This window comes from Chrysemys picta, chromosome 15 (genome assembly GCF_011386835.1).
Source record: "Chrysemys picta bellii isolate R12L10 chromosome 15, ASM1138683v2, whole genome shotgun sequence".
Classification (NCBI taxonomy): Eukaryota; Metazoa; Chordata; order Testudines; family Emydidae; genus Chrysemys; species Chrysemys picta.
Genome location: NC_088805.1, coordinates 1,051,428 through 1,073,352, shown reverse-complemented (window position 1 = coordinate 1,073,352; position 21,925 = coordinate 1,051,428). Strand labels below are relative to the sequence as shown.

General features: G+C 51.9%; 1 protein-coding gene across 8 annotated transcripts in view; it reads right to left on the bottom strand.

The window, feature by feature from the left end:
- Positions 1-19,017, bottom strand: part of CASTOR1 (cytosolic arginine sensor for mTORC1 subunit 1) — a 53,224-nt gene extending 34,207 nt beyond the window's left edge. For 2 of the 8 annotated variants that reach the window (XM_065568416.1, XM_042856053.2), the window contains exons 1-3: positions 18,397-18,813; positions 17,543-17,562; positions 16,356-16,426 (exon numbers count right to left, since the gene is read on the bottom strand). In XM_065568416.1, the coding sequence (XP_065424488.1) occupies positions 16,356-16,426; positions 17,543-17,562; positions 18,397-18,798 (493 nt within the window). In that variant the 5' untranslated portion in view covers positions 18,799-18,813. Of the gene's footprint in view, positions 1-16,355; positions 16,427-17,542; positions 17,563-18,396; positions 18,814-18,885 lie in introns of those variants that run through there. The other 6 variants (XM_042856056.2, XM_065568419.1, XM_065568417.1 and 3 more) reach the window with 6 other exon arrangements.
- Positions 19,018-21,925: the final 2,908 nt, after the last annotated feature.

Here is a 21,925-nt window from a genome sequence, read left to right as displayed (position 1 = left end):
CCCACTACAGAAGGGATGTGGACAAATTGGAGGGAGTCCAGCGGAGGGCAACGAAAATGATTAGGGGGCTGGGGCACATGATTTACAAGGAGAGGCTGAGGGAACTGGGATTATTTAGTCTGCAGAAGAGAAGAGTGGGGGGGGGGAGGGATTTGATAGCTGCTTTCAACTACTTGAAAGGGGGCTCCAAAGAGGATGGATCTAGACTGTTCTCAGTGGTAGCAGAACAAGAAGTAATGGTCTCAAGTTGCAGTGTGGGAGGTTTAGGTTGGATATTAGGAAAAACTTTTTCACTAGGAGGGTGGTGAAGCACTGGAATGGGTTACCTAGCGAGGTGGTAAAATCTCCTTCCTTAGGAGGTTTTTAAGGTCAGGCTTGACAAAGCCCTGGCTGGGATGATTTAGTTGGTGTTGGTCCTGCCTTGAGCAGGGGATTGGACGGCATGACTTCCTGATGTCTCTTCCAACCCTAATCTTCTATGATAGGGCTCATCTCCTCCTAGCAGGGTGTGTCTGGAAAAGAATGGCAGCTGATCAAAGGAGAAGGCAGGAGTGTGCACAAGGCTGCCAGGATCAGTGGAGGAAAGGAGCTAGGAGAAGGGTAACAGCTCCTGCCAGCTAGCACTGCCAGCCTCAGAGCTCCACCCATGGAGTAGCCTGGCAGCCTGCTTCGTAGGAGACAGCAAGGCCAAGGCAGTGCTAGGAGACTCTGCATTTGCACCACAGCCCGAAAGCCTCACCCATTCACAAACAAAGACTAGTCCAGATCAAGGATTCCTTTGGGTACTTCTACATTGTAATAAGAGATCCGCAGCATGTCTGCAGCTGGCCCAGGCTCACAGAGCTACGAAACTGCAGTGTAGATGTCTGGACTTGGGCTGGAGCCCAGATTCTGAGACCCTGTGAGGGGGAAGGTCATAGAGCCCAGGCTCCAGCATGAGCCTGAACATCTACCCTGCTAGGTTTAGCCCACAGCCCAGCCTGAGCCACCTGACCCATGCTCGGAGACCCACTGCCAAGGGTTTATCATTGCCCCATCGACATCCCCTTCATTACTGGGTCAGTCTGCACAGCCCTCCGAACCAGGCCAGGGACTGGTCTGCATCTACACAGGCTGTTCGACACTGCCCCACAGCCATGGTACTGTGCGAACAGGCCTGTGCTAAGCAGCCAGTCACGTGTCCCTTGAGAAGGGCCAGGACAGGAGCCATCAGCACTTAGGAGCGAGAACCAGGCAGCTCAGCGCTCTCCCCTCAGAGCAAGCAGGGCTCCCAGGCCCATGAGCCAACAAAAGCAAACGCTGCACAGCACTAGCTACAGCAGTTTTAACCCCAGCCAGCTCCATGGCATCTAGGCTCTAGAGACACCTGCCCCTTGGCCCCTCCAGCAGGATGGACCCCGCCATCCATTAGCAAGAGGTGCCAAGACTGCTCCCCACACTCTGCCACCTTTCCTGCCTCAGGCTGCTCCTGGGGCTGGCGTTCCTGTCAGTGCGCTTCCTGCCCAGCTACAGCATTTCCACCAGGAAGCCAGGCCCTGCAGTCCGGCTGTGCAGAGCCTGGTCCAAGGCAGCTCAGCTGAAGTGTGGGAGATGAAAGCAAGAGCCTGGGAGCCAGCCAAGAGTTGGGGGTGTGGCAGAAGCCATGAGGCTGCTGCAACAAGTACAGAGACCCAACTGCAGCTGCTGCCTGGGCAACATACGAACCTTCCCCACAGCAGCTAGTAACATCCCACTTACGCAGCCATTTGTTGTGCCAAGCCTCACCAGCTGCAGGCACTATGCAAGCAGGCCAGGACACCTCTCAAGAAACCAATGTAGGCAACAGCTGCCTTGGATAGGGACTTACTGTTTCCACACTGCAGTGTAACTGGTGACAGAGCTTGCTAGTTCCAGGACAGAGCCCTGTCCCTTTGCTGGTGCATACCTCTCCCTGCACAAGAGCGCTAACACAGGAACAGTCTCCACGGCGCCAAAAGAATTTCCTGCTTAGCTTGTATTCAGTGCTGTATGTTTATGCAGTACCTGAAGGGCAAATGCCACATAGGCAGAGGCAGGCTGGAGAGGTGGGGCTGCAGTCAATATCAATAGGGAGAGATGGTTCACTGACTCAGATGGTATTGGGGGACCCAGCTTGAGACAAGCCAAGGAAGGTGTGCACCGATCCACATTGGGATGAGGCCCAGTTCCAGGCCACAGCAGGGATCGGTTTGGGTTGGGTGAAGTTATGCCAGGAGCCAGATGACAAGGTTTTGGTCAGATCTTAGGCCGAAGGAGTGGGTTTGGATATGGCTTTTCAAATCCCGTATCACATTTGTTTTATCTCACATCTAGCTTCCATTCAGCCTGCTGCAATCCCCAGCATGCCTAGCTCTGACATCAGAATCCAGAAGACCTGTTATTTGCATGGCCTTATGCATATTGTGGTTTTTTCCCTGGTGTCAGTTGTCAAGTCTCTCCCCATTACTGCAGCAGAGCCCTGTTGTAAAGGCATAAGCTCAGGTTAACACCCACTAGCAGTTCTCATCATGAGGAGAGCACAGAAAGCTTCTGGACTTGGACAGGCAAAGCAGAACAGCCAGAGGCAGCCAGCTGGAGTGGGTTCAGACAGGCAGCTGAGTGCTGAGGCAGGACAGATGGTTGTCAAGGCACTGTCTGTAGTTGGCCCTTCCTCAAGCTGTGCACTCCTCCCCCTCTGCAAGAGAAAGGGGAGAAATCCTCTTTCCCATGAAAGCAAAGGGACTGACCGCGTTTACGTCTGTCAGTATTTCGGGCCAGAATTACAATAGTAACAGCCGCGATCCAGCAATCGGTGTTACTACACCCTGACTTGCCCTTGCCTGCACATCTGCTTTGCACTGCACCAGGTGCTGGATCAGAGCCATTCCCTAGTGCAGGGAAGGCCTTACTGCTCCAAAAATCAGCATGAGCAGGACAGGAGCCAAAAACTGAAGGGCCTCTAGTGCACCTGTCCCCAGGTACCTCAGGAGCTAATGGGCAATTCAGAGCCAGTGAGATGGATAATTCTCAAACCAGGACCAAAGCCAGAGCCCTCTGTATTTACAAGCTATGAACTCCTTGACGAACATTGAAGTGTGAGGTCCTTTCCCAGAATTCAAAGCAATTTAATCTCAACCCTTCTGATTGGAAGGGCACATGGGGAAAGAAAGAATCATTAAGTGACTTGCTCAAGGCCACAGGAAGTTGCTGGCAGCACTGGGAGTAGAAGCTAGCACCCACCCCTCCTAGTCCTGTGCTCTCACTACTAGACAACACTCCCCCACAGAGGAAATGGTTTCTTAATTCAGCCAGAAGACTTGTCTGCATTAGGATTTTAGCCATCAGTGTAGCGGTCCCTTAGCACAGACCCACAGCATTAGGATAAGCTGCACCAGGTACAAGTCATGGCTTATACTGGGGCACCGCATTTAGGGCTTGTCTAGACTAGCACTTTACAGCGCTGCAACTTTCTCCCCTGAGCGCTGCAAGTTTCAGCGCTGTGAAGTGCCAGTGTTGACAGCGCTCCCAGCGCTGGGAGCTATTCCCCGCGTGGAGGTGGGTTTTTTTTAAATAGAGCTCTCCCAACGCTATGCCATGACTACACAGCCATGTTAATGCGCTGCCACAGCCAGCGCTTTAACGTTGCTAGTGAAGACATGCCCTTACACTGGTGCAGCTTCACCAGGTCTGAAAATCCCAGTGTAGGAAAAGGCCAGAGTGAAAGCTCATATTGGCATTTGTAATTACAGTCTAAAGCCCCAGTTACACTGAAACAGGTCATTAGCTCTAATATGCTGCTTTCTGAGTAATGATCATATAAATAAGCCTAAACAGTTGGGGCCTTGGGCACCTGAGATCCAATTACACATCAAAAGAAGAGGCTAACTCTGCGGAACCCACATCAGGGGCTCTGCTAATAAAATGCATCTCAAAGCAAAGAACAATTGCAACCTCAACCAACTGGAGCTATGCCCCAGGCTCTCTCGCTAACTCCAGCTTGTTTATCCAGGCTCTGGGAAAAAGCACTGCTTTGTTATAAATCTAGGGGGAATACACAGGAAGATGTGTCCGGGGGCAGCAGGTTTGTATAAGTTTCAGTGGTGCCCAGAACAGGTCCAAGTGCCCCCCCACACCCCTTGTAAGCCAATATACAGTAACTCCTCACTTAAAGTTATCCCAGTTAATGTTGTTTACTGTTGCTGACCAATTATTAGAGAACATGCTTGTTTAAAGTTGCCCAATGCTCCCTTATAGTGTTGTTTGGCAGCCGCCTGCTTTTTCCACTGCTTGCAGAAAGAGCAGCCCATTGGAGCTAGCTGGTGGGGGCTTGGAACCAATGTGTTAACCCTTGAGGGGTCAGCCGAGTGCTAGTTCATCATTTAGCAGTAAGGCATTCCCTGGGAAATATCCCACCCTCTTCCACCCCCTGACTTCACCACCTCAACCAAGCTTCACAATCATCATTGCTGTGTACAGTATTAAATTGTTTAAAACTTATACTGCGTGTGTGTGTGTAGAGATATAGAGAGAGTGTGAGTATCTTGTCTGGCAAAAAAAATTCCCTGGAACCTAACCCCCCTATTTACATTAATTCTTATGTGGAAATTGGATTCGCTTAACATCATTTCACTTAAAGTAGCATTTTTCAGGAACATTCCTCACTTAATGTTGTAGTTATTACTGTATATTTTTAAAAATGTAAAAAATGTGATGGCTCTGGGGTGGGGCTGGTGATGAGGGGTTTGGGGTGTGGGAGGGGGCTCAGGGCTAGGGCAGAGGGTTGGGGATAAGGAGTTTGGGGTGCAGACAGGCTGCCCTAGGGCAAGAGCCAGAGAGGAGTGCAGCAGCAAGCTCCCGGGGGAGCCCCCCCAACATCCCCACTGCACCACACTTGCCTCGCACCACTTCCACTGCACATTCTCCTAGGGCCCCTCTCAGGTACCAGAAGCCCCCTCGCCTCCCCTGCAGTGGGTGCTGGAGGGGGGGGGCTGCCTCCTCCCCTGCTGCTGCCCCTTGTCCAGTGTGGGGCAGGAGCTATGACTGCCGGCAGGCCTCCCCCCCCTGTGCTGGTGAAGGGTCCCATTGAAAAATGAAAGGGCCTAAGGGGAAGGGCAGGCTCAGAGTCAGTCTGCCCTGGCAGTAGTGGATGGGGGGACCCTGCGGCTGCAGTTGATGCAAGGAGGCAGCATGGAGCTGCAGGGGAGACAGGGACACTTCTCTCCAGGAGCCTGGGGAGGTGCATGGGGGCAGCAAATGGGGGCCAGGGGACACTCAGGGGAGGTGCGCAGGGGCAGCAGGCAGGGCTGGGGGAGAGACCCGGCCCCGAACATTGGTGGAGCTGGGCCTCCGGGCCCTGAATATTGCTGGAGCCCGAACACCATGAGCCCATATAAAACTCACCACCTATGGATGTGTCACATGGGTACAGTGCCCCATATAGACCTTATTCTGGTATCAGAATGGCTTTTGGTTTAGCTTAAGCCTCTTTCCTGCCCCCTCTGCCCCTTCTCAAGGAGCAAAGATCTTGGTTGTGATTCTCTCCCAGCTAGGTTCTGGGAATATCTGTTGTGCATCTGGGGCCCCAGCTTCTTCAATGCATTGGGGACCCAGCTAACTGGTCTCTGTATCATTTGACATGAGGAAAAGCAATCTAATTGCAAAATCTGCTTCTCTTGAGAGGCTGAGGGCTGCCAAAGCCAAGTAGCTGCAAATTACTTTGGTAGGTACCTTATGACAGTTCCCCTGCTTCCAAAGCAGCATTCCAGATGTAGGCCCCACGTTACAAAACACTCTCCTCCCTGACACCTGGAGGCTTGAGTGACAACAGGTTTCCCTGTAAAGACTGAAAATGCAGCTCCCACGGAGATGGGAACCTGACCAAGAAAATTATTCTGCTGCAGCCTGGCTCTCACCTGCCCACGGTTAACAGAGCTCCTCCGTCAGAGCCAAAGGCCAACTACAAGCCTTCACTAGGGGGAACAGAACTGCTGAGCCACACCATCTGGGAGAGCAGTGACTAGCAGGGTCAGCCAGGGGCTGGGACTGCCAAGGTCAGCAATGGCTGCAGGCTTCGTAAGGGTGAGATGTTCTCCAGCTTGACCAAGTGAGCTGGTCTGGCCAAACCATGCAGAAGGAGTGTGGGATAAAGACCTTCAGTGATGGAGGGGTCAAGCTGTAACTTTGCATCAAGAGCAGCATCAGGGTTAGCAGTGAAGCTCTAATTGTAACTGAGCTGAGAATAGAAACATCACGCCTAAGAACTCAAGATATTGCATCAGACCAGGGGAAGGGGAGCAGTGTGATGGATCTCAGCAATGCAGTTAGACAGTGAATAGACATGGCAACTTAAGTGGTGATGGGAAGGTAGAAAACAATTTAGTTACCTCTTGATGCAGGGCTCCTTAAGCAGCAAAAGAAACATCAAAGCTGAGCTCTCCTAACGGATCAGAGATTGCTTGTCTGACTACAGCTAACCTAAAGGAGTACAATATAAAAAGCCTTGGTGGATCAAATTCAGTCCAGACCTTCTTGGGGTTTCTCCAAGACAATAACTGTTAGTGATAGACCAGAGATTCTCAAACTGTGGTCCACGGATAGTTCCCTCTAAGGTGCGCATCTGGGCGGCTGCACACAAGAGAATGAAGGGCCACCCACCTAATTAGAGGAGCTGCGCTGGCATGGCTCCACTAATTAGATGCCTGGACCCTGGAGAAGATGCACATGTAAGGTGAGGTGGTGGCCTTGGGGGGTGTGGGGGGGAGGGAGAAGGGGAGGTGGGAGGGGGCAGTGGAGTGAGAAGAGGGGGTGGAGGGGAATTTGGGATGTGCAGCGCTGCGGCGGCCAGAGAAAGACAACTTTTCCCCAACTCCGGGGCTGCGGATGCTGGGGAGAGATGGCCCTCCTTCCCAACCCCAGCTCGGGGGATGCTGTGGCAGGAGAGAGAGAGGCACATCCATTGCATTAGAAAGGCAAGACTACGGATATTAAAATATGGGTTGTGCACTTTTATTTGTAGAACAAAAAAGTTTATAATAATAATAGTTAATAATAATTATTATTAAGGGTTGTTGTTTTTTTAAACTATAGTGCTTTTATCCAAAGTGCTTTACAATAGTTAGCTAACGGTGCAAACAACATTTGGAAAGATCATTAAGTCATCCGCCAAGACCCTCTGCAATTTTCAAGTGGTCTGAGAACCACTGTGATAGACCAAACCCAAGCAAGGAAGTGTTTGGGCAAAAACATCAGGAATCTGCACTGTGATCACTGATTCCAGACCACTGCTTAAAAAACACTTATTGGTTTTGAAGACCTTTGTACTGTCCCAGAGCACTGTAGCCATGCCAGGCTGAGCAATACTAGACCCTAAAAGTCACAATGCCAAACATCATGCTCTCCCACCCCCACATCCATTTCTAACATGGCAGTAAGCAGCAGATCGGATGTGAATTTTCTGCCACTGGAAACTTGATTCTTAAATGGGACAGCTATCCCACAGTGATTTCTAGCTCCAGCAAAGACAGTCTGCTAAAATCATGGCAAAGCTTAAGTGATGGGGGAAAACAAGCTATTAAAGAGAATGAGACTCAATCATTGGATTCAAGTTTAGAAAAAACATTGCACAGCATTCAACCCTAATCCTAATGGGTTGTGAGATGGTCACAACTGTCACAGGTCTTTACTCAACACTGGTATAGGATGCACTGTAGCAAACCCCAGACTGATGTTCAACATCCTCCTCAATCCCTCATGTACAGAGAACCCTTGAGGGAGATAGTCACCCAACTTCAAAGGAGGCTTAAGGACAACCACGTCAAACCCTATAAGTCCCTTGTTTAAACAGCTGTTTGGCGTGACATCTCAATGGAGAGGGCTGGTATCCATGGTACAGAGCAAGGCGAGCGTGTAACACAGACATGCCCAGGCACACCTAGGCCCGTTGCCCTGTGTGTGACTACCTCAGTATTTCACTGGGGGGGGGGGGGGGGTTTCTGCTGAAAGCCAACAGCTAGCTGATTGCCTTGGTTACTGTGATGTGCGATTGGAAAATAATTGGAATTCTGTACCACACAGGAGATTTGGTTTAACAACGGTTAAAGTGAAACTTAGCCCTGAGACCTGCCCTGCCTCAGGTGAGCACAGACCTCCATTAAGCCTGCCCTACATTCATCATTCGGACCATGCAGGATTAGGGTGGCCACTCTCACCTTTCTGGAACACCAGACATTCAGTACTTCTGGGTATGGCATGACCCCATGCCCAGAAGGAGGCTTAAGGACAACCACGAACCCTTATATTTGAATCTGTTAAATATACAGGTCTATAGTAAAACCAAAGTGAAGTTTAAGTGCCTTATGCTAAGGAGAGCGTAGAATGAGGTGAAATCAGTGAACTGGGGTGCATTGCCTCCACAAAGGCAGCAGATCAGTGTACACTGCAGGCATCCAGAAGGGACTAGGCACTCGAGTAACAAGGTACAGTGTGCTAATTGCCAGCCTGCAGAGGGAAAGGGCGGGGCTCAAAGAGCCCAGAGCAGAGAGCCCTGTGTTGCAAGCAGCTAATGGCTAGGGAAGAGTTCCTCTCACGGGCACAGACAGGGCTCCCTCCCGCTGTAGTAGGGATTCACCCCAGACACCCTGGGTAATCCTGAAAGGCGCCAGAGAAGGAAAGCAGGTGAATGCATCGTGATACATGGCATGAGACAAGCTAAAAGCCAGCTGTGTTCCCAGGCAAAGCAGACAGGCAGTTCTTCAGTTATGATTTCCTGGTTAGCCTCTTTCATTACATACACAAATTACTGGCATGTGTTTTGTAACAACATCTGGCATTTAAAAGCTCACCATAGTTTCTCTGCAATAATATTACCTCGTATTTAATGCTAGCTGTGTAGGATGGTGTGATTGCAGAGTGATCTTTGATGCAATCTTTCCTGAGCCAGGTAATAAGCAGGGTAATTGACATCCTGGATAAGAAGTGGGGCTGTGGGTGCTGATTAACGCTTCGGACATGTCTTCATGTACAGTGCCACAGCGGTAGTTTCAGCAGTGCAGCTGCGCCGCTGTAACACGGTATGTGAAGACACTACTATGCCAACAGGCGAGCTTTTCCTGTCAGCATAGTTAATACATCTCCCCAAGAGGTGGTAGCTATGTCAACAGGAGAACGTATGCCAGTCACACAATCACTTCAGTGCTTCACACCAGCACATCACCCATGTAAACTCCACCACAGGAGCTCCACTGAGTATTGCCACTGCTGTGATGACATCAGCATAGTTCTCCAATGGTGTGAATTTCTTTGATGAAGACAGGGCCTAGGTTAAATATATCACAAAATTCACAGAATCATCAACAGGGCCAAGTGCTGTGACAGCTTTAACTGTACATTTATTGGTGGATTTTAAGCTGTGCAGCCTTCACACTACGAGCACAGGTTTCAGAGTATCACACTACTAGCACAGCATTTGACCTTTAATAGGCATTCTGCTTCTTGCTGACACTCTTCACTGTGTCAGCATGTGCTAGCTTTACATCACCCCACCAAGCCAGGCTGGCTTTAGGCCAATTCAACCAAATCCCCTGAATCAGGCCCTGCCCCTAAGAGGGCCCTGCGCCCAAGCCCTGGTACGGCGTACCGGCAAGAGCGTACCTGGGGCGGAGGCATCAGCAGCCCAGCCCCGTTCGTTCCCCTGCAGGACCCGAGTGGGACGTGGGAGCTGGGGCCTGCTGCCCCCACTCTGGGGCCGCCCACAGGATTGCACCAGCTGGGCAGCCAGCCCAGATACGACTGGCCAGGGGCTGGGTGCGCACAGCGTGTGCGCTGCTGGGTCCCCGCAACAGGCCTGGGCTTGGGGGGTTCGGGCCTGGGCGCCAGAGCCGCAGCCGCCAAGCGCCATGGCCGCTTCCTCTGGCCGTGGCAGTGGGAGCTGCAGCAGCGGCTGCTCCTGAGTCCCGCTGCCCAGGTGGGGAGAACAGCTGCCGCCTGGCCCTGTGGGCCACCCCTCTACTCTCCCTCCAGGTACCACCCAACTGAGTCCTGCCTGCGCTCGGGGCCAGGCCGGACTCTCACTCACCCCAGCCCTGCGCTCCCCCTGCATCTCCAGGGCCTCTCTCCAGCACTTGCGGAGAGAGGAGGAATGGGGAGGCCTGTTTTTTTGCTCTGCCGCCGGTTATTTTATTATTTTTTTTGCTCTGCCCCGCCCCCCGCGTCCCCATATTTGACCTGGGTGATCTGGTCACCCTGTCTCCAGCCAGCCCCGCCCTGCCTCCAGCCCCACACCCCCTGCCCTGCCCGCAGCCAGCCCATCTCCAGCCAGCCCTGCACCCCTTGCCCTGCCTGCAGCCAGCCCCTACCTCCAGTCAGCCCCTACCCTGCCACCAGCCAGCCCCATGTCCAGTGGTGCCCTGCAGTTCCCAGGGCAGTAACCCTGCACACCTGCTTCAATGAGGGGGGCAGGGAGCAGCTGGAACCCACACATGTGCACACCTAGGGTGACCAGACAGCAAGTGTGAAAAATCGGGATGGGGGTGGGGGTAATAGGATCCTATATAAGAAAAAGACCCCAAAATTGGGACTGTCCCTATAAAATCAGGACATCTGGTCACCCTAGCACACCCCCAGGGAGTGGTGGGGATCCACACATGTGAAATGGCGTTCATTTCTAGTTCAGGCCCATCTTTTTTTAAAAAAGCTTTAGGTAGGGTTAAAATACATCCGTATTTTCCCAGACATGTCAGGCTTTTTGGTTCTTTTTGGACATATGGTAACCCTATTGGTACAAAAAATACATACTGTGGCACATCCCTTAAATCAGAACTTTTTATAGGGAACCAGTTGCTAAGAAATGAAAGGCTTTTTAAAAAGTTTAAGTCATCCCTGCCAGGGCCCCGCCGAAAGTGTTTGAATTGGGCCCCGCACTTCCTAAAGCCGGCCCTGCCACCAAGGCGCTTTTTCTCTGTTGAAGTTACAGCTCAAGATGAAGAGGGAACAATTCAGCGGGGTCCAGAATGCTGCTCTCAGATCTATTGTTCTACATTTCCTGCCCTCCCCAGTGTTAGCGTGTCCTATGTATAAATATGCATCAATGAACAATGCATTAAAAACAGCTTTTAAGTGACTGGTTGTTACAGTACAACTCACAATAGGGACCTAGCTGTGAAGCTCTTTGTGTTCACAGCCTAAAACGATTGCATTGAATTACTTTCCACCCCCTGCCCTGAAGGCAGAGATTCCAAATTGGCCTGAGCACGGCAGGGCAGCTTGTAATGGATTAGAAGCTAAGTGACCACCAGATCCTCAGCTAAAATAGAAAGACCAGTGCCCACGGATAGATCCACCAGACCCAATCTAGTGCCATGCTGCAGCTGGGGGAAGCAGGGAACTTGAGTTCAGCTTCCAGGTCCGTGACACCTCCTGAGCCAGATCCAACAAGATAAGACATTCATTTTATTCTCTGCCAGCCTGTGCTGTCCTGCAACAGGAAGACACAGGAGTGGGAAATTGGAAAACACACCCAGATTGGGAAGCACAAATCAGAGGCCTCGTTCTCCAAGCATACATGCACACCATGTGCAGGAGAGGGCTATGTTAGCCTGGGTTAGCTTTAGGCTGCATCATGCATATAGCTGGCATGAGTTGTGCAGATATACAGCACACACAGTTCCAGCGATAAGGTCCCTTCCAACTCCTCTAACAAGCACTGAGTGAGAGGCAGAAATCTATATATAGGAATGAACTCCCTACCACCTCCACCATTTTTTGGTGTGGGAGACAAGGGAACCCTACAAAAATAAACTGAAGGGACTTGGATTTGTGCTTGCTAGTATAATATGCTAACTGAAAAGGAATGAAAGCATCTCTTTCTGGTCCTAGTTTCACCAGCACAGAACCGGTATGTCGCAGACAGAGTGCCAGTGAGGGGCTCAGTGCTGCAGAGCATCCTCATCAGGTTACAGCAGTGGTTTTCAAACTTTTTCTGGCGACCCAGTTGAAGAAAATTGTTGATGCCCGTGACCCAACAGAGCTGGGGATGAGGGGTGTGGGAGGGGCTCAGGGCTGGGACAGAGGGTTGGGATCAGGGCCAGTGCAAGGATATTTTCCGCCCTAGGCGAGGCTTCCACCTTGCGCGCCCCCGCCAATGTCCAGCCCCCACCTTCCTATGGCCAAGTTCCCCCCAGGGGCCCGGATGTTCACAAAGTGCAGGGAGTATGGGGGGGGCTGCAAAGAGGGGGGTCATATGGGGGCTCTTCCAGGGGGTGAAGGTGGCAGAGAGGGGGGGTGCATGGGATTGTTGCAGGGGGTGGAGGGGGCGGGAGTGTAGTGGCAGGGAAGAGATTGCACAGAGGCTAAAGGGGCTTGTTGCAGGGGGTGCAGTGGCAGGGAGGGAACGGCACAAGGGAGAAGTGGACAGGAGGGGGTTGCTGCAAGGGGCTGGCAGACAGGGGTGTGTCTGTGCCCTGGGTTGTTGCAGGGGGGTGAAGGTGGCACGGAAGGGTTTGCACAAGGGAGAAGTGGGCAGAAGGAAGATGGCAGTGGAGTGGGGGGGGGGGGGGTTCCGAGGTTGATGCAGGGGTGAAGGTGACCATGGTGGCTGAGAAGGGGGGGATTGCTGGGTGGAGGTTGCCCAGAGGCAAAAGTGGCAGGAGACGATGGGTTGTTGGGGCGTGGGGTGCACAGGGGAGAAGGTAGCTGGGTGTTGGAGGGGGTGGCGCTGGCTGGGGGACAGGTGCCTGGGTTGCTCCCACATACACCATTCCCCAGGCCAGGGACTGGACCTGCCCACTCCCCGGCGCTCCGTGGGCCCGTACAGCTCCCTGCGGCCCGGCTAGGTACCTTGCAGGAGTCGTCGACACCCAGCTTCTCCTCCCGAAGAGCAGAGCGGAGCTGCGCCTTCTTCCCCACACCGCAGGCCGAGCCGGGCTCTCCGCCGCCCCTGGGGCTCTCAGCGGCGGTACAGGCAGCCAGACCCCTGCGCCCAATCCTGCTGCTGCCGCTGAGAGCCCCAGGGGTGGCGGGGAGCCCAACTGGGCCTATGGCGCAGGGAAGAAGGCGCAGCTGCTAGCGCTAGACCCTCCCCTTCCCTGCTCCACCGCCGGATGCTCCCCCAGTGGGAGGGACTGATCGCGCCACAGGCAACCCCTCTGGAGCCGGGAAGCGGGGTCGGTCGGTCTCTCTCTCTCTCTCTCTATGTATATATATATATAGATATATAGATATATATCTCACCGCTTTTTGGTGCCCCCAACCACTTGGCGCCCTAGGTGGCTGCCTAGTCTGCCTAGCGGTTGCACCAGCCCTGGTTGGGATATAGGGGTGGGACCAGGGATGAGGGGTATGGCCTGCAGGAGGGGGCTCCAGGTTTGAGGGGCTCAGGAATGGGACAGTGGGTTGGGGTGCAGGAGGGGGGGGGTCATGGCTCTGGGCTGGGGGTGCAGGTTCTGGAGTGGGGCCAGGGATGAGGGATTTGGGTGGAGGAAGGGGCTCTGGGTTTGGTGGGGCTCAGGGCTGAGGCAGGGGATTGGTATGTGGGGTTGGGTATGGGGCTTATCTTGGGCAGCTCCCAGTCAGCGGGGGTGCTAAGGCAGGCTTCCTGCCTGTCCTGGCAACACAGGCCGCACTATGCCCCGGAAGCGGCCAGCAGCAGGTCCGGCTCCTAGGGGAACTGGCCAATGGCAGTGCAGAGACAGTGCTTGGGACGGGGGCAGTGCACAGAGCCCCGTGGCCCCCCCACCTAGGAGCCGGACCTGCTGCTGGCCGCTTCTGGGGTGCAGCGCAGTGTCAGAACAGATAGAGACTAGCCTGCCTCTGCTGGGCAGCACTGCCAATGGGACTTTTAACGGTGCCGTCGACGGTGCTGACCAGAGCTGCCATGACCCAGTGTCTTACAGTCCCCAACCCAGTACTTGATCGCAACCTGCAGTTTGGAAATCACTGGGTTAGAGTATGGACAACCCTGTACTGAATGGTGAATTGATTACAGTGGGGGAGGTCTAGACTGAATATTAGGAAAAACTATTTCACCAGGAGGGTGGTGAAGCACTGGAATGGGTTACTTAAGGAGGTGGCAGAATCTCCTTCCTTAGAGGTTTTTAAGGCCTGGCTTGACAAAGCCCTGGCTGGGATGATTTAGTTGGGGATTGGTCCTGCTTTGAGCAGGGGATTGGACTAGATGACCACCTGAGTCTCTTCCAACCCTGATAGTCTATGATTAAACCAAATGACCGAACTGCATCTTGGACATTTATTTTATGCAGCCTGTCTGGCAACAAAGGTACAGAACCACCAACATTTACTTACTAAATCTATCATCTTTCTGCTTCATTGAAGACTCCCTGAACTCACCTCCTGCCTGCTAAATTCCCTCTAAACGGCATGGCTACGCAGCTGCCTATTAAGCCTGGATAGGGACCTGCCCTGGACTTGCCATGGTGAGTGAGGGGGTGCCCCTCCCCAGGCCCCAACCCAGCCCTGACACTGATCTGCCGTGGCCTGGGGAGAGACGCCTCTCCTCCTCCCTCCCCCCCCCGCCCAGGTGCTGCTGCAGGGAGAGAGGTGGGGGATCCTCTCTCCCCATCATAGCCCCTGGGGCAGCTTGCACCCCAAACCCCTCATCCCCAGCCCCACCTCAGAGCCCACACCCCCAACTGGAGCCCTCACCCACCCACACCCCAATCCTCTGCCCCAGCCAAGCCCCCCCTCTCACACGCCAAACCCCTCGGCCCCACTCCCCACCACATGAAATTTTGTTATGTGCAGCAAAATAGAGGTGATGGTGCACATAATTTATTCTGCACATGGGTGGGAAAAATTAGAGGGAACACTGCCTGCCTGGCTTACTGCTACAGTTTTAAAGAAACAATATATGTATCCTCTTCCAGCCTTAGTTTATCTATATTACTGATATTGCTTCATTACATTGTAGTAATTTGGAATAGTAAGTCTTAGCAAAGGTCTACAAGCAGCTGTGGTAGCAGCAACAACTCAAGCAACCAGAGTTTATTTTCACTTGAGTTCTACTGTATGCCAGGGCGATGGATTCTTCCTAACAGTGGAGGAGCAACGAAGCTCTGTTCCCACCATGGCCCTGCTCTCCCCCCCACCCCCACGCCCTGTCCCCCAGGCAAGCCGGAAGCCAGAGCTGGGCCAGGAAGCACTGGCCCCTCCACCTACCTGGAGTGGGAGGGCCTGGGAGCAGACCCTGGCCATGTCCCCATTCCCAGGGGTCCCCCGACCAGAGAGAGTGTGAGTGTGAGTGTGAGTGTCCACCCACAGCTGCCTACATGGCTCTTACTCCAACCCGGCTCTGGCATGGCCGGGGGGGCAGGGACTCGGGGGCCAAAACACCACAGGCAGGCCATGGCCCTCCACCCGGGAGCCATGGACCCTCCACCTGCCCTGGCCGGAGGAGGCACGCCTGGGGAGTGGGGACACAGGCTAAGGGCTGCTCTCATGACCCCCACCGCAGGCAAGTGGAGAGTCCATGGCTCCCCACAGCTGCCTGGACTGCTCTTATGCAAGCCAGGCTTCAGCTTCCAGCCTGACTGCGGGGTGGGGCCTCAGGGGGAAAAGTTGGGGCAGGAGGCTGGGCCCATGGCAAAAAGTGGACAGGGCAGGCCCATCCACTTTCAAAAGCGGTGGGGCCATGGCCCCTTGTCCCCCCCTTTCTGGCACTCCTGCTGTATACTGCACCATCTATAAAGCATTAAGTTGTCACACCTTCTTGTCTCTAGAAGTACACTTGGCAAGACCACACCACCAACACTTCCCTGGCCTCTATAGGCCAGCTGGCAAGGTTCTATGGTGAACGTGACAGCAGCAGCACATCACAGGCTAGGAAGGCATTGAGCAGGAGCCACAACTCCAGAAGTAGAAGTATGGCTGGTTTTGAGAACCCCACCAGATGTGGAAAAGCCTCACCCTCACATATCCAGGTTATGAGGGGCATTCAAGCTCATTACACTGAAGCTGGTTGATATTTGCATTTCCTCTTTAAATACCAAAGTGCATCTAGCAAGCAACATGATAACAAGTACTCATCTAGTATTAACATGTACAGAAAGCTACAGGGCACCCAATGCACATCTACATGAGCATTCATAACATGGATCGAGGCACACATTATACTGATAGACCTGTATTAAGCCTAAAGCCAGTAACAGCAATGGGGCTCTACAGAAAAATCTACCCTATGTCCTGCAGTTGCCCTCTGACGTAGGGTTTTCAAAGCAGCAAAGAGAAACAATGGGTCTGAACAGCATTTGAATGGCAATGAAAAAGGAAGCATGCTAATGCCAGAACTGGGGAAAGCATTGTGTCTCCAGGAATTGCAGCCTCAGCATGAGAGAGTTGTCACACAGTACCTTTAAAGCCTTCTTCATCCAGCATAATGGTGTAGTCCTCGGGAGTCTCGGTCAAGCTGAAGAACTTGCACCTACCAACACATAATTGAATGTAATGCGCACACTGAAACATTTTCCAGTACTGGTTCACTTGCCACAGGTAGAGCAATTCCTCTCAGGTAAGGATAGTTAAGGTACTTTTCCATGGACCTGTATGCTTGCGTCACCCACCATTTCCCCTCTGCAAACTGGAAGGAACCATCTACACTACACAGCCACATTTAAGCACTGTTCTGAAACACAGCAGTGGCCCAACAGGATTAGAAACACTCATGTTTCACAACAGTGCTGAGACAGGACCCGTTTCCTTCCATCCAATCATGTTTAGTACTGCAAGATTACTGGCTTTGATTTTTAAAGATGCATCCAGTCTTTGAGGAGGGAGACCCAGGCTATAGCATGTTTTAATAAACCCCTCCTCATTATTATCTACAGTAGGACTTGAAAGCATTAGCACTGTTCTAGCAAGAATCAACATCAAACATGAGACTAGCTAACATGACTATTCTCTGGCATAGAGTGATGCCCACAGACAGCACCACATCCAAGGGCAGCTGGGATGTTTCAGTGGATTCAGGGTGAGACGGATGGTTTTAAAGAGCACACCTGAATTCAGAAGCACACTTCTCAGTGGAGAGAAGAATGCAGCAACAGAGTTAAGTGTTCTCATGAAGGGAGCTAGGGCTCTCTGAGCCTGGGGCAATTTCATTCACAGACACCCAACAGATGGACCTGGGTTTTGTAGGCATATCAGGACAGGGGAAATCCCCCAGCTGCTGAATCACAAGGAAATGTGATGCAAGCCAGAGAAGCAACAAGCATGGCAACAAACAGCTGCCCAGTGCCAACATTCACTTGTGTTAGGAGTGAGCAAGACCCAACTTGGAGTGAGCACAAAGCAGACTTATCCATGAGTGTGTGTGAAAGTCTCAGGTAAGCATGTCTGGCGCGCACAGCCTATCAGCTTCCAAATATACTATGCATTTTTGCACAGGTTAAAGTTCTATTTTACATCAGTACTCGTTAGGCTAAAGTTCCAGAGCACCAGCCCATGAACAAGAATGTGCAAAGAGCATCTAGCACAGGAGTGTGCATAGTTGTGAAAGCATCTTGTATTATGTGACCCAAAAAAAGCTTTTCATACTCACACTTCTAACGTGTGCCTACCCTGGGAAAGTGGGAGAAAGAAAATGTCTGAATGTCATGGTCTCCATATTAAAGGAAGACAGGACTCCCTTCACCCTGGCCCAGTTTCATCTTATCATAGAAGCTGCCTACCAAAGCAACATGTACTCCAGCAAGCCATCTCCACACATACAGCCTGCTACGCGCTGCATCCCACCTCACCCTGCAAGCAAAGCAACCAGTCTCCCATAATTTGCCCCAATCCAACCTATTATCCATGCCCACCCACCCACCCCCCTCAATCATGACCCCAACATCTAGCTAAAGCTCATCCACCTGGGATCCTTCAATTACAGTTCACTCCCATTAGCGCCTACCACAAGCAGAAAGAGGGAGCAGGATCCCCAGAGAGGATTCAGGGTATCCATCTCCCCCCATATCCATTATCTACTACCCTGACTCACTGGGGGCACACAGCTTCCCACCCCAAATTAACCAGTCCTCCTAACCCCCCTCACTCTCATCCCCTCCCCTGACTCCAGTATCTCCTTCTCTCCCTGACCCCACATGTTTCACAGACCAAGGGCTTTCACAGCTCCCGCCTTCCATCACCCCTCCTCACATACAAAGGGCAGCCCATAGGCCCATACACATCCCCAGGGACTCTGCAGTTTGGAAAGGAAGTGAGAGACTGAACCTGGGGCACTAGCGCTTCCATCAGCTGCCCCACAGCCATACTCACCTGATCTGCTCCCGGCCGGCCCACTGCCCCCAGGAAACCAAGGCCCACTGGTCCCCCTCCCCGTGCCAAGCCGGGGCCCTCTGACCCTCCAGCCCCCAACACGCCAGTGCAAGGCAGGCTCCCTCCGCCCGGTACCTGCTGCGGCGGGGCAGGAGCAGCAGCTTGAGGAGCGGGTGCGTGTAGAGCCAGAGGCCGCGGCGGGCGAGGCTCAGCACCCGCACGCGATGCTCCAGGATCTGCAGATCCATGGCGGAGCCGCTCCGGAGCAACCACGGGAAGAGGCAGGGTCCGCTGTCCGCGCGACCGGGCCGGAGCACGGCTATAAACGGGCCGCGGCCCCAGCCCGCCCCGCCCCGCGGGGAGGAGCCCGCGACCCGGATCCTCCCCTAGCCCGGCCTCGGGTGGGCGGACGGGCGCACGGCGCGGGCACCCGGCGCTAAGCCGCGCCTCTCCCAGGCCCGGACTCTGAGCCGGCCCGGCTCCGGCTCCAGTGGATCTGTGGGTGAGCCCGGGAATTGGGAACTGGCTCCAACCCATTAGCCTCAGCCAAGAACCGGGCCCACAACCACAGGGACCGCAACATTAGATTCAGCTCCTGAACCCGAGCCAAGGCCGAGCCCTCACCTGATTCCAGCCCAGAGCTGAGCCTACAGGGACCCCAGAAGAACCATATCCCCCAGCTGCTCCCAAACTAAAGCCAACACCTATTCCTAGCCCAGCCCAGAACTGAACTCACAAGGCCCACTACCAAACCAGGTGACTTCCTAATTCCAGCCCAGAACCAGACCCAAATCAACAGGATCCCAGAACCACCTCCACCTGACTGCCCCATCCTCATTCCTGTCCTTTACATCAGTACACTACAGAGGCTGTCTCTGATCTGGTGAGATATAACTAACAAGCAGGCTGTACTTTTAGGTTGCAGCTAAAAATGCCTGCTGCCGCAGTGACTTTAACTCAGCCATGTGACTCCTAGGCACTGGAGACCAGTCTTGTTTTCCTGTTTAAATGTGCAGTGAGTCTATTATGCCTGCACCATGGGCAGACTCCTGCTCCAATGGTCTCCACACAGATGCCCAGTGGTTCTCAACCTTTCCAGACTATTGTACCCCTTTCAGGAGTCTGATCAGACATAAAATACAAAAGTGTCCCAGCACACTATTACTGAAAAATTGTTACTTTCTCATTTAACCATATCATTATAAAATAAATCAATTGGAACATAAAGACTGTTCTTACATTCCAGTGTATAGTCTATAGAGCAGTATAAATAAGTCATTGTCTGTATGAAATTTTAGTTTGTACTGACTTCGCTAGTGCTTTTTATGTAGCCTGTTGTAAAATTAGGCAAATATTTAGATGAGTTGATGTACCCTCTGGAAGACATCTGTGTACCCCCAGGGATTTACATACCCCTGGTTGAGAACCACTGTAAGTGTAGCCCACCCGCACAGTGCTCATTGTAGGATTGGGGCCTTGTCCTATATTGTGGCCTTCAGTGTATCTCATTTGCAGGACATGCAACACAACTAATAGGTTTCCCAAGCTGTCAACTGTCCTGGGAAATTGGCCAGGACACCAAGGCACTGAGATTGGCTCAGTCAAACTAGTACTGTTGGCAGGTATGTGGAGCCCAGGCCTGCTTCTGAAATGTGCAGGGATCCTATCATCAGTTGACCTTGTTGCAGGAATCTGATCTCTTTAGATTTCAGCTGTGCGGCTGGAACATTGAACGAATGAAGGTTTTATTTGTATTTAATTTCTTAGGTATTTTTGGGAGGAGGCAATGGGGTTTGAAGGAAAACCAAGAAAAAAATCTCTGTATCTATTCCAACAGGCCTCAACTGGGTTTACTGCTGAGTGACAGCTCATCTTCCTCAGAAACCACTCAATGCAACTGGCTCAAAATTATAAATTAAAAAAAAAAAAACTAATAAAACCCCACCCAATCATCACGTTAGCGTGGAGCCCAAGCATGGAAAATTTCAACCCAAAAGACAATTGTGTGGAAAGCTACAAGCAACTATTGGCAGAAGGTCATAGCAAAAACCATTGTGCAATTTATCTTAGATGACTGCTACCCACCAAAGTTATAATTCCAGTTAATCCAGGTTTTAGTTCATCATTGACAGAAATACAAGTTAATTAACAAATGATAAACAGAAGCAGCTGGGCGATAATGGGACTGATGCCATGGAGCTCATTACAGGATAGAACTGATGGGAAATTTTTCAATCAGACTTTGCTGGAAAATACAATTTTGTCAAAAATACTTTGTGTGTGGAAATGTATCAGGGTAGAGGGCTTCCCTGTGTTAGAATAGTCAATAGCCCAGTGGTTAGGCCACTTACCTACAATGTGGGAAAAACCAAGTTCCAGTCCTTGCGCCTGCTCAGGATAGTCACTAGAATTTGGGTGTCCTACATTCCAGGTGAGTGTCCTAACCACTATGGGTGGAGTCCAACTCTCCTGTTGGAACTGTTCCACTAAATAATTGAATAGTCACTCGTGGGGTTGGTTGGTTGTTTTTACAAAAAATGTGTGGGCATGCTGTGAAGGACAAAAGTATAACTGGGTTCAGAAAAGAATTTGTTGCGTTCGTGGAGGCTTTATCCATCAGTGGCTATTATCAAGATGGTCAGGGACACCATCCTATGCTCTAGGTGTCCCTAAATCTCTGACTACCAGAAGCTAGGATTGGACGATGGGATGGATCACTCGATAGCTGCCTCTTTCTGTTCATTCCCTCTGAAGCAGCTGGCCATTGTCTGAAGACAGGATACTGGACTAGATGAACCATTGGTCTGACCCATAGGCCGTTCCTATGTTGAAAAGTCTCCATTTCATTCTGATGGGTATTCCAAATTCCAAAACCTCAATTTTTTTCATAAAGCCAATGGGTTTGCCCTTGCTTTCAAAGAGAGCAGTCCAAGGCCTTCTTTTACAGCTAACAGACCATGCATCATTTTAAGCTCCCTCATGGGCATGTGTCCTTCCTCTTGTGAGGTGGCCTGGCAGTTAAGGCACTGGGCAGTGGCTCAGATCTGGGCTCAGTTCTTGCTACTGCCCTAGAATTCCTTTGTGATCCTAGGAAGACTCTATGTACTCCATCTGTAAAATGAGGACCATCACACTCCCTTCTCCCATTTTTTATCCATCTTATCTAGCTAGAGTGTAAGCTTTTCAGGGCAGAGACTGCCTCTCCCCTTATGTATGTAAAAGGCCTAGCACAACTGATCTCAGCTGGAATTTCTGGCTGTTACCGGCATACACATACACCATAAGAAATGAGTCTCTGTTCCTGTGACTTGGCAGTCTTCTCCACCCTTTGGACCACCTCAAACAACCTAGACATCCACATATTTGCAAGTAGCACCATTGTATTTATTGAGTGCCTTCCACCAGTTCAGCCTTATACAGCAACATACAATTGGAAGTAAACTTTCCCTGCCTTAGCCCACTCTCCAGGGAGGAGGAAGAAAAGATTGCCCCATCCTGGGATCCTGTTTCCTCTGCAGCTTTTCCCTTGCACTTCCTTTCTGTCCTTTAACTGTTCCCAGCTGATGAGTTGATTGCTCTCATTAGCTCATCAACCCCATGCCTAATAAGCCACTGAGAACCCATCTGCCAATTAAGTCCATTCCAGGGCAGGGGATAGCTGGGT